The 13,017-nt window shown below is 45.7% G+C and overlaps 1 protein-coding gene across 1 annotated transcript in view; it reads right to left on the bottom strand.

Moving 5' to 3' along the window:
• LOC134910085 (protein unc-93 homolog A-like) overlaps positions 1–13,017 on the bottom strand; it is a 373,717-nt gene that overhangs the window by 21,405 nt on the left and 339,295 nt on the right. The window contains exon 5 of the mRNA XM_063917725.1: positions 9,183–9,394. Coding sequence (XP_063773795.1) covers positions 9,183–9,394 — 212 coding nt within the window. The remainder of the gene's footprint in view (positions 1–9,182; positions 9,395–13,017) is intronic.

Genomic DNA, 13,017 nt, shown 5'->3' with positions numbered 1-13,017 from the left:
GCGCTCTAGTCACCAGTGCTTCTTGGAGTCAGCGTGGGCTGCAGGTTAAACGTCGCTCTCAAGTTATACAAGTCCTCAGTGTCTTTAACCCTCGCTCTCAAGTTATATAAGTCCTCAGTGTCTTTAACCCTCGCTCTCAAGTTATACAAGTCCTCGGTGTCTTTAACCCTCACTCTCAAGTTATACAAGTCCTCAGTGTCTTTAACCCTCGCTCTCCAGTTATACAAATCCTCAGTGTCTTTAACCACTGCTCTCAAGTTCTTCAAATCATCAGTGTCTTTAACCACCGCTCTCAAGTTCTTCAAATCATCAGTGTCTTTAACCACCGCTCTCAAGTTCTTCAAATCATCAGTGTCTTTAACCACCGCTCTTAAGTTCTTCAAATCATCAGTGTCTTTAACCACCGCTCTCAAGTTCTTCAAATCATCAGTGTCTTTAACCACCACTCTCAAGTTCTTCAAATTATTAGAGACTTAACCACCGCTCTCAAGTTCTTCAAATCATCAGTGTCTTTTAACCATCGCTCTCAAGTTCTTCAGTCACCAGTGTCTTTTGCCATCACTCACAAGTAATTCCTGGACATTTCTCCATACGCTCCTTCTCTGTTATGTGACATTGTGTTGCTCTCTTCCTGCAATAAAGTCCTTTAATATTTTCACCAAGCTTTACTGTCAGAGTCCTGTATGAGGAAGACCTATATCAAGCCATCCCTGTTCCGACCCAACTGTGGTTCCTCTCCCCTACCATCGGGAGAACCCCCGAGTTCACAACACCCCCAACCTAGGTCAGTGACAGTATACTCAGGCCTCATGGACCCGGGGGATTGGAGCCCAGAGGCAAGTACCATCCAGAACTTGATTTCTCGAGTACAAAGTCAGGAAGCAGCACAGGGCCAGGTGATGCATTATCTCCAGGAATTATCTGGCCGGCTGGATCAAATTCAGACTTCTCTGGCTTCAGTAGTACCGGCCCCAGCTCCAGTACCCGCTCCAGTGGTTGTCTCTAGTAATATTCCATCCTCCTCTGGAACCAGGTCACGTCTTCAGCTCCCTACTCCTTCTCACTATAATGGGAATCCAAAGAATTGCCGTGGTTTTCTCGATCAGTGCGAGGTGCATTTTGAACTGCTTTCACATAACTTCCCTACTGATCGGTCCAAGGTGGCATACATTATTTCTTTGCTCGAGGATTCAGCGTTGGATTGGGTGTCTCCGTTATGGGAGCGATCTGATCCATTGGTTTCTAGATACACCAATTTTATTACGTCATTCCGGAGGATCTTTGATGAGCCCGGCAGGACGACTGCTGCCTCTGCAGACTTGCTTCGTGTCCGACAAGGCTCTCGTTCAGTGGGACAGTATGTGATTAATTTTCAGACCATAGCCTCAGAACTGCGCTGGAATAATGATGCCCTTCGGGCTGCCTTTTGGAACGGGCTCTCCGATCGTCTAAAGGATGAGTTGGTCACTAGAGATTTGCAGGATTCTTTAGAACAGTTGATCTCGCTCTGTGTAAAGGTGGATCTTCGCATGCAGGAACGAGGTGGCGAACGTAGTCGGTCAGATCGATCAAGGGTCCGATCTCTTCCGTCTAAGCAAACGTTTATTCCAAGTCCTGATGAACCCATGCAGATTAATCGATCCCGGCTGACCCCAGAAGAACGTCAGCGTCGTCGTGAGGGTAGACTCTGCCTCTACTGTGGAGCCGCGGATCACTTTCTCAAGTTTTGCAAGTCACGCCCGGGAAACGGGCAGTCCTAGCTTGTTCCGGAGGAGTCGAGCTAGGAGTTTCTTCTAAACCTTCTCCGCCAGTGGACTGTTTACTCTCCGTGTCTCTGTTCTCCGAGTCAATAGCCAAACCCGGCTGCAGGGAATTTTATTTCCCTTTTCTGTGCCCAGGATCTCGGTTGTCAGCTACGGTCGGTCGAACGATCTATTACGTTGACTGCTATCAATGGTACCCAAATTTCTAACGGTCTGATTTCAAGTTGTACAGTACCAATCAAACTGCAAGTGGGAGCTCTGCATCAAGAACACCTAGAGTTCCTAGTGATTCGGGAGATGCCCCACGATCTGGTTCTTGGCCTTCCTTGGCTTAAACTTCACAACCCTCACGTCGACTGGAGTTCGACACAAATAATATCTTGGAGTTCTTTTTGTCATTCAAATTGTCTCACCCCAGTCTATCCGCTCCGTGTATCTTCCAGGTCAGATGAAGGGCTCATTCCGGATGCCTATCGGGAGTTTTCTGACGTGTTCTCATAGCAAGCGGCCGATCAGCTACCACCACATAGACCCTGGGACTGCCCCATTGAGCTCATTCCGGGGAAAATGCCACCTCGGGGTCGCACTTATCCCTTATCATTGCCCGAGACCAAAGCTATGTCGGACTATATCAAGTCTAATCTACAGAAAGGATTCATCCGCCCCTCTACTTCTCCGGCGGGGGCGAGTTTCTTTTTTGTGAAGAAGAAGGACGGAGGGCTGAGACCATGTATTGACTATCGTGGTCTAAATGATGTCACCATTAAGAATAAGTATCCTTTGCCGCTCATTACGGAGCTTTTTGATAGAGTTCGCGGAGCCCGAGTTTTCACCAAGCTTGATTTAAGGGGAGCTTATAATTTGATACATATCCGACAGGGGGACGAATGGAAGACGGCCTTCAATACCAGGAACGGGCATTACGAGTATCTGGTAATGCCGTTTGGCCTCAGCAACGCCCTTGCCGTCTTCCAGAGATTCATTAACGAAGTCTTTCGGGATATGCTATACCTAAGTGTAGTGGTATATTTGGATGACATTCTGATATTTTCTAAAAATCTCACAGAGCACAGAATACAGGTCAAAGAGGTACTTCTTCGATTGCGAGAGAATCATCTTTATGGCAAGATCTCCAAATGTACTTTTTAGGTTCCTTCTGTTCCATTTCTTGGTTACATAATTTCGGGCACGGAGCTTCGTATGGATCCAGAGAAACTCACTGCCATCCGGGACTGGACTCAGCCTCTTTCCTTGAAAGCGGTACAACGATTTCTGGGCTTTGCAAATTACTATTGGAAATTCATAAAGGGATTCTCTACCATCGTGGCACCTATTACTGCTCTAACCAAGAAGGGTTCTGACCCAAGTCATTGGTCCTCCGAAGCTGTAGCAGCGTTTGCTCAGTTAAAGGCAGCCTTTATGTCCGCTCCAGTCCTTCAACAACCAAATTTTTCAAAACCATTCTTCTTGGAGGTTGATGCTTCCTCGGTAGGCATAGGTGCCGTGCTTTCGCAGTACGCTCCAGATGGGAAGTTACATCCATGTGGTTTCCATTCTCGCAAATTCTCTCCTGCGGAACAGAATTACACCATTGGAGACAAAGAGCTTTTGGCAATAAAATCTGCCTTGGAGGAATAGAGATATCTTTTGGAAGGTGCTAAACACCTAATTACAATTTTCTCTGATCATAAGAATTTGCTGTACCTCAAGACGGCCCAGTGCTTGAATCCCCGTCAAGCTAGATTGGCGCTCTTCTTTACCCGGTTTTCATTTGTTATTAAGTACCGGGCTGGGACTTTTAACACCAAGGCTGATGCTTTATCCCATTCCTTAACAGCTCCAGATGAGGAGAATTCTGTTGAGAAGGCTTTGATTCTCAGTCCAGTTTCTATGTCAGCGGCTCCCACCGCTTTGGGTCCTCCTCCTGGGAGAATGTCTGTGCCAGCTAAATTTCGACCAAGGTTCTTGCAGTGGGCTCATGTTTCCAAGTTTTCCGGTCATCCTGGAGTTCAAAAGATGTGGGAGTTTCTACGAAGGTCTTACTGGTGGGACACTATGAAGAAGGATATTCAAGATTATGTCAACTCATGTCCTCAGTGTGCTCAGCACAAAATTCCTTGTTTGCCTCCTGTGGGGTTATTGCATCCACTGTCCATTCCTCAGAGGCCTTGGACCCATATCTCTATGGACTTTGTCACCGAATTGCCCCTCTCCAAGGGTCACAATACTGTCTGGGTAATTATTGACCATTTCTCTAAGATGGCACATTTTGTACCTTTGACTAGGTTACCATCAGCTCCAAAGTTGGCTTTGTTATTTATCCGAGAACATTTCCTCCTGCACGGCTTACCTCAGGAAATTGTCTCTGACCGGGGGGTACAATTCACTGCAAGATTCTGGAGAGCTCTCTGTACGGCCTTACAAATAAAACTCAAGTTTTCATCCGCTTACCATCCACAAACCAATGGGCAAACTGAACGCGTCAATCAAGATTTAGAGACTTTTCTCCGTGTTTATCTTTCTCCTTCGCAAGATGATTGGGTGGAACTGTTGCCATGGGCCGAGTTTGCCCATAATCATCTGTACCACTCTTCGACTGGTGAGTCCCCATTTTTCATTAATTATGGGTTCCATCCTCAAGTTCCTGAATTACCCATTTGTCCTCCGGAGGATGTTCCTGCTGCAGCCTCTACTCTTCGGCACTTCAGCCAAATTTGGAGTCGAGTTCATGCTAATCTCAAGAGAGTTTCCGGCCGCTATAAGTTCTTTGCGGATAGGAAGCAATGAGCAGCTCCCCAATACAAGGTTGGTGACAGGGTATGGCTTTCCACCCGCAACCTCCGGTTAAGGGTGCCCACTATGAAGTTCGCCCCAAAGTTTATTGGTCCTTACCCCGTGTTACAAGTCCTGAACCCGGTTGTCTGCAAATTGGGATTGCCTTCCCACCTCCGGATACCAAACTCCTTTCATGTCTCTCTCCTTCGCCCCCTTGTTTTAAACCGGTTCCATTTAAAGTCCCCGAGGCCAACCTCTGCAGAGTCTGAAGATGGAATGGACTTTGAAATCAAAGCTATTCTTGACTCTCATTATCTTCACAAGAATCTACAGTATTTGGTGGAGTGGAAAGGTTTTGGCCGTGAGGAGAGGAGCTGGGTCAAGGCTACTGAAGTTATGGCTCCCCGACTGGTGCGGATTATCCATTCCAGACATCCAACAAAACCTGGAAAGTGTCCGGGGGCCACTCCTGGAGGAGGGGGTACTGTCACACGCCATAGGCGGCGTTCACCGCGCTTACCCCTGCATACCTGCTGGTCTGTGTTGCGGCCTCCGCCTTCGGTGGTTCACGGGCTCCACCTCCATGTACAAAAACAGCGTGATGTGACGTGATTATGTCATGCTGCTCGCATGCCCACCCATTACACCCGCCACATACACAGCTCTCTCCTTCTATGCTATACCAATACCAGCCACTGATGTGGAGCAGCATGCAGCCAGCATTCCTCTTAGGAAGGTAAATTCAATACTGGCAGACGGCCGGCAGCAGCATTGACACGTTACTCATTTTTCCAGTAGCAGCACTACTAGTCTGCGACTGTCAGTGTCAGTTTAGTTACTGACTTGTAAGTAAGCTGCTGCAGCTTGCAGGGGAAAGAGAAGGGGAGCCAGACCAGGCTGAGGAGGAGCACAATAATTGCAGTGAGTGCCATCAGGGGTGTTTGTTTGGTGCACACCACAACATCTGACAATGTATCTGCTTTATTAGAATTGGTACAAAGGTGGATATTTTATATGCGTTGACCATCAATAGATGGTGCTAGACACGCCCAAAAGGCGGTGCTAGACACAACCCACCGACAGTGCACCCCCTAATAAAATGTGCTGTGCACGCCAGTGTGTCACACGCCATAGGCGGCGTTCACCGCGCTTACCCCTGCGTACCTGCTGGTCTGTGTTGCGGCCTCCGCCTTCGGTAGTCCACGGGCTCCGGCGCCTGGCTGGCGTGGTCCCCGGCGGTTTCCCGGGACAGGGGCGCCACCATGACACCCCGCATCATGTGGGCGGGGAGCAGGTGACGTCATCAGACTGTTCAGCCAATCCAGCGGAGGCGGGAGATTCAAAGGCAGACGCCGGGCAGCGCCTCGGCGCCTGAGTATCGTCTTTTCCCTTGAAGTGGATGCCAGTGCTTCTGTCCTCGGCGGATCTCTCTGCAGCATACCCCAGTGTCTCCGGCATTTCCAGGTGTCAGTTGTTGCACAGCTTCCAGCGTTCCCAGCCGCTGCTGGGTTCCACTGCGCTCTAGTCACCAGTGCTTCTTGGAGTCAGCGCGGGCTGCAGGTTAAACGTCGCTCTCAAGTTATACAAGTCCTCAGTGTCTTTAACCCTCGCTCTCAAGTTATACAAGTCCTCAGTGTCTTTAACCCTCGCTCTCAAGTTATACAAGTCCTCGGTGTCTTTAACCCTCGCTCTCAAGTTATACAAGTCCTCAGTGTCTTTAACCCTCGCTCTCCAGTTATACAAATCATCAGTGTCTTTAACCACCGCTCTCAAGTTCTTCAAATCATCAGTGTCTTTAACCACCGCTCTCAAGTTCTTCAAATCATCGGTGTCTTTAACCACCGCTCTCAAGTTCTTCAAATCATCAGTGTCTTTAACCACCGCTCTCAAGTTCTTCAAATCATCAGTGTCTTTAACCACCGCTCTCAAGTTCTTCAAATTATCAGAGTCTTAACCACCGCTCTCAAGTTCTTCAAATCATCAGTGTCTTTTAACCATCGCTCTCAAGTTCTTCAGTCACCAGTGTCTTTTGCCATCACTCACAAGTAATTCCTGGACATTTCTCCATACGCTCCTTCTCTGTTATGTGACATTGTGTTGCTCTCTTCCTGCAATAAAGTCCTTTAATATTTTCACCAAGCTTTACTGTCAGAGTCCTGTATGAGGAAGACCTATATCAAGCCATCCCTGTTCCGACCCAACTGTGGTTCCTCTCCCCTACCATCGGGAGAACCCCCGAGTTCACAACACCCCCAACCTAGGTCAGTGACACAGTGCACATAACAGAGGTGAGGCGCAGCCTTAGCCTTTTATTACATAGGATACCATGTGGCTGCATCCTTGCCTATAATAAATGAGTACATTAGTAATGTCATTAAAACTCCAATTCTAAAGATAAACGTTGATGGAGCCAATTTAATGATTAAATTAAATGCATTTTGTTATAATGTAAAGTTCTTTCAGTCTAATTGAGAGAAAGGTGCTATAAAAAAGAAAGAATTATTATTATTCATCATCAGCTGTTAAACAACAGTAGAAGGGGAACTTGTTTATTTACAACAGAAAGGGGAAGGGAATGGCTGTTGTCACTTATTCACTTATTCAGTGAGAACATGCCCACCCAAATACAGCTCTTTTTGTGCAAAAACAGGCCTGTTAGGCGGCATATTTTTTGCATGCTTTATAGGGCATGTACAAGTACACAACTCATACTTCCCAACTGTTCCGATTTTGGAGGGACAGTCACATTTTTCACAGATAGTCCCTTTGTCCCATCCGCGGGCCACAGTGGGTGTGTGTGTAGGGAGGGGTGGAGGGCAGTTGGGAGATCATCTCTCACACTGCTTACAGAGCAGAAAACAATGTAACATAGTATTTCATATGCAGATACAGCCGTAGTCGTACACAGGATATAGGCATGCCACAAAACATTTTAATTGTCTTATTTGCACAGAGATGTGAATAAGGCGTATTTTTCGTAGAAAAAATCACTAACGTACCATTTTGTATGCAGATACAGCTGCGGTTCATACAAAATATATGCATGCTGCGTATAATTTTAATCAGCAAAAGCTGATTGTGTGTCCTTTTTGCATGGTTTTGTGAATAAGATGCATTTTAATAGAAAAAGTTGCACGAAAAAGAAGCTCAGCCCTACTGAGTCACACCACAGCATAGCATGACTAAAAGGGCTATTTAACATGCAGGGAGGCTAGATGTACAGTAAGTGGGCACATCTGTAAATGTCTCACTATACTTCGGCTATGTGTTAATGCACCATTGCCACCAAGTTATACCCACTCAGCCATAGGTGGAGATATATATATATATATATATATATATGTGATGTGTATGACTATGAATTGCATGTAGATGTGTGCATACACAGTGATAGAAAACTAGTCTGCACATCGGACTAACTTGCTACTCTGCATCAGCCACTATTTCGCCAATTGTGGGCTCTTAAGAAGTAACTACAGGGAAGAACTTGCAGGTGTGAGGCAGAGGTATGCGCAGGAAGCAGAGGTAATGTGCAGGAAGCAGAGGTATGTGCAGGAAGCAGAGGTATGTGCAGGAAGCAGAGGTAATGTGCAAGAAGCAGAGGTATGTGCAGGAAGCAGAGGTAATGTGCAGGAAGCAGAGGTAATGTGCAGGAAGCAGAGGTAACATGCAGAAAGCAAAGGTAATGTGCAGGGAGCAGAAGTAGTGTGTATGAAGCAGAATAGTGTGCAGGAAGCAGAGATAGTGTGCAGGAAGCAGAGGTACAGTAGTGTGCAGGAAGCAGAGGTAATGTGCAGGAAGCAGAGGTAGTGTGCAGTAAGCAGAGGTACAGTAGTGTGCAGGAAGTAGAGGTAACATGAAGGAAGATGAGGTAATGTGCATGAAGTAGAGGTAGTGTGCAGTAAGCAGAGGTACAGTAGTGTGCAGGAAGCAGAGGTAATGTGCAGGAAACATAGGCAATGTGCATTTAACAGAGGTAGTGTGCATGAAGCAGAGGTAGTGTGCAAAAAGCAGAAGTAATGTGCAGGTAGCAGAGGTAGTGTGCAAAAAGCAGAAGTAACGTGCAGGTAGCAGAGGTAGCATGCAGGAAGTAGCAGTAGCATGCAGGAGGCATAGATAGTATGCAGGAAGCAGAGGTAGTGTGCAGGAAGCAGAGGTAGTGTGCAGGAAGCAGAGGTAGTGTGTAGGAAGTAGATGAGTGTGTAGGAAGCAGAAGTAGTGTGCAGGAAAAGGAGATAATGGGGGTAATTCCAAGTTGATCGCAGCAGGAATTTAGTTAGCAATTTGGCAAAACCATGTGCACTGCAGGGGGGACAGATATAACATGTGTAGAGAGAGTTAGATTTGGGTGTGGTGTGTTCAATCTGCAATCTAAATTGCAGTGTAAAAATAAAGCAGCCAGTATTTACACTGCACAGAAACAAAATAACCCACCCAAATCTAACCCTCTCTGCAAATGTTATATCTGCCTCCCCTGCAGTGCACATGGTTTTGCCCAATTGCTAACTAAATTCCTGCTGCGATCAACTTGGAATTACCCCCCAATGTGCAGGAAGTAGAGGTAACGTGCCGGAAACAGAGGTAGTGTTTAGTAAGCAAAAATGGCCACATGATTCCTTATTTCTCCAAAAGTGCATACTATACCTGAGTAAAATCACTTGAAAGAAATCCTTGCTGGAACCCAAAGACCATTGTTATAGGTATAAGGAGACACTGTCGTAAATCCTTTAATTGAAGTATTGTGGAAAGTAATGCTTTCCAGATAGATGGCTGTACTTCATCATTTTTCAGCTCTTCTTTTAAATCAATCTGCTCCAAGAAGATTACAATAAGTAGCACAGCAAGCACCCCACACCCTGTCAAAAAGTTAAAGGAACTTTTTATTGATCTAACACTTATGCTATAAACATGTGTAGAGTCATAGTTATTGCATCCTATGAATAAAAAGAGAAAGGAATAATACTTGTACACTTAACAAAACAATGCTTTTTTCTAGAGATGAGCGGGTTCGGTTTCTCTGAATCCGAACCCGCACGAACTTCATGTTTTTTTCACGGGTCCGAGCAGACTCGGATCCTCCCGCCTTGCTCGGTTAACCCGAGCGCTCCGGACGTCATCATGACGCTGTCGGATTCTCGCGAGACTCGGATTCTATATAAGGAGCCGCGCGTCGCCGCCATTTTCACACGTGCATTGAGATTGATAGGGAGAGGACGTGGCTGGCGTCCTCTCCATTTAGATTAGGGTTGAGAGAGAGAGAGAGAGATTGACCTGAGGCTGTGATACTGTAGAAGAGAGTGCAGAGTTTAGTGACTGACGACCACAGTGACCACCAGACAGTGCAGTTGTTTGTTTTATTTAATATATCCGTTCTCTGCCTGAAAAAAACGATACACACAGTGACTCAGTCACATACCATATCTGTGTGCACTGCTCAGCCAAGTGTGCTGCATCAATGTATATATATATCTGACTGTGCTCAGCTCACACAGCTTATAATTGTGGGGGAGACTGGGGAGCACTGCAGTGCCAGTTATAGGTTATAGCAGGAGCCAGGAGTACATAATATTATATTAAAATTAAACAGTGCACACTTTTGCTGCAGGAGTGCCACTGCCAGTGTGACTAGTGACCAGTGACCTGACCACCAGTATATATAATATTAGTAGTATACTATCTCTTTATCAACCAGTCTATATTAGCAGCAGACACAGTACAGTGCGGTAGTTCACGGCTGTGGCTACCTCTGTGTCGGCACTCGGCAGCCCGTCCATAATTGTATATACCACCTAACCGTGGTTTTTTTTCTTTCTTTATAGTCATACTAGTTACGAGTATACTATCTCTTTATCAACCAGTCTATATTAGCAGCAGACACAGTACAGTGCGGTAGTTCACGGCTGTGGCTACCTCTGTGTCGGCACTCGGCAGCCCGTCCATAATTGTATATACCACCTAACCGTGGTTTTTTTTTCTTTCTTTATACATACATACTAGTTACGAGTATACTATCTCTTTATCAACCAGTCTATATTAGCAGCAGACACAGTACAGTGCAGTAGTTCACGGCTGTGGCTACCTCTGTGTCGGCACTCGGCAGCCCGTCCATAATTGTATATACCACCTAACCGTGGTTTTTCTTTCTTTCTTTATACATACATACTAGTTACGAGTATACTATCTCTTTATCAACCAGTCTATATATTAGCAGCAGACACAGTACAGTGCGGTAGTTCACGGCTGTGGCTACCTCTGTGTCGGCACTCGGCAGCCCGTCCATAATTGTATATACCACCTAACCGTGTTTTTTTTTCCTTTCTTTATACATACATACTAGTTACGAGTATACTATCTCTTTATCAACCAGTCTATATATTAGCAGCAGACACAGTACAGTGCGGTAGTTCACGGCTGTGGCTACCTCTGTGTCGGCACTCGGCAGCCCGTCCATAATTGTATATACCACCTAACCGTGGTTTTTTTTTCTTTCTTTATACATACATACTAGTTACGAGTATACTATCTCTTTATCAACCAGTCTATATTAGCAGCAGACACAGTACAGTGCGGTAGTTCACGGCTGTGGCTACCTCTGTGTCGGCACTCGGCAGCCCGTCCATAATTGTATATACCACCTAACCGTGTTTTTTTTTCTTTCTTTATACATACATACTAGTTACGGTATACTATCTCTTTATCAACCAGTCTATATATTAGCAGCAGACACAGTACAGTGCGGTAGTTCACGGCTGTGGCTACCTCTGTGTCGGCACTCGGCAGCCCGTCCATAATTGTATATACCACCTAACCGTGGTTTTTTTTTCTTTCTTTATAGTCATACTAGTTACGAGTATACTATCTCTTTATCAACCAGTCTATATTAGCAGCAGACACAGTACAGTGCGGTAGTTCACGGCTGTGGCTACCTCTGTGTCGGCACTCGGCAGCCCGTCCATAATTGTATATACCACCTAACCGTGGTTTTTTTTTCTTTCTTTATACATACATACTAGTTACGAGTATACTATCTCTTTATCAACCAGTCTATATTAGCAGCAGACACAGTACAGTGCGGTAGTTCACGGCTGTGGCTACCTCTGTGTCGGCACTCGGCAGCCCGTCCATAATTGTATATACCACCTAACCGTGGGTTTTTTTTCTTTCTTTATACATACATACTAGTTACGAGTATACTATCTCTTTATCAACCAGTCTATATATTAGCAGCAGACACAGTACAGTGCGGTAGTTCACGGCTGTGGCTACCTCTGTGTCGGCACTCGGCAGCCCGTCCATAATTGTATATACCACCTAACCGTGGGTTTTTTTTCTTTCTTTATACATACATACTAGTTACGAGTATACTATCTCTTTATCAACCAGTCTATATATTAGCAGCAGACACAGTACAGTGCGGTAGTTCACGGCTGTGGCTACCTCTGTGTCGGCACTCGGCAGCCCGTCCATAATTGTATATACCACCTAACCGTGGTTTTTTTTTCTTTCTTTATACATACATACTAGTTACGAGTATGCTATCTCTTTATCAACCAGTCTATATTAGCAGCAGACACAGTACAGTGCGGTAGTTCACGGCTGTGGCTACCTCTGTGTCGGCACTCGGCAGCCCGTCCATAATTGTATATACCACCTAACCGTGGTTTTTTTTTCTTTCTTTATACATACATACTAGTTACGAGTATACTATCTCTTTATCAACCAGTCTATATATTAGCAGCAGACACAGTACAGTGCGGTAGTTCACGGCTGTGGCTACCTCTGTGTCGGCACTCGGCAGCCCGTCCATAATTGTATATACCACCTAACCGTGGTTTTTCTTTCTTTCTTTATACATACATACTAGTTACGAGTATACTATCTCTTTATCAACCAGTCTATATTAGCAGCAGACACAGTACAGTACGGTAGTTCACGGCTGTGGCTACCTCTGTGTCTGCACTCGGCAGGCAGTCCATAATTGTATAATAGTATCCATCTCCATTGTTTACCTGAGGTGCCTTTTAGTTGTGCCTATTAAAATATGGAGAACAAAAATGTTGAGGTTCCAAAATTAGGGAAAGATCAAGATCCACTTCCACCTCGTGCTGAAGCTGCTGCCACTAGTCATGGCCGAGACGATGAAATGCCAGCAACGTCGTCTGCCAAGGCCGATGCCCAATGTCATAGTACAGAGCATGTCAAATCCAAAACACCAAATATCAGAAAAAAAAGGACTCCAAAACCTAAAATAAAATTGTCGGAGGAGAAGCGTAAACTTGCCAATATGCCATTTACGACACGGAGTGGCAAGGAACGGCAGAGGCCCTGGCCTATGTTCATGGCTAGTGGTTCAGCTTCACATGAGGATGGAAGCACTCAGCCTCTCGCTAGAAAAATTAAAAGACTCAAGCTGGCAAAAGCAGCACAGCAAAGAACTGTGCATTCTTCGAAATCCCAAATCCACAAGGAGAGTCCAATT

Source organism: Pseudophryne corroboree, chromosome 4 (assembly GCF_028390025.1).
Source record: "Pseudophryne corroboree isolate aPseCor3 chromosome 4, aPseCor3.hap2, whole genome shotgun sequence".
NCBI classification, from domain to species: domain Eukaryota; kingdom Metazoa; phylum Chordata; class Amphibia; order Anura; family Myobatrachidae; genus Pseudophryne; species Pseudophryne corroboree.
The sequence above is the reverse complement of the archived record's forward strand: the minus strand, read 5'-3'. Positions and strand labels throughout refer to the sequence as shown.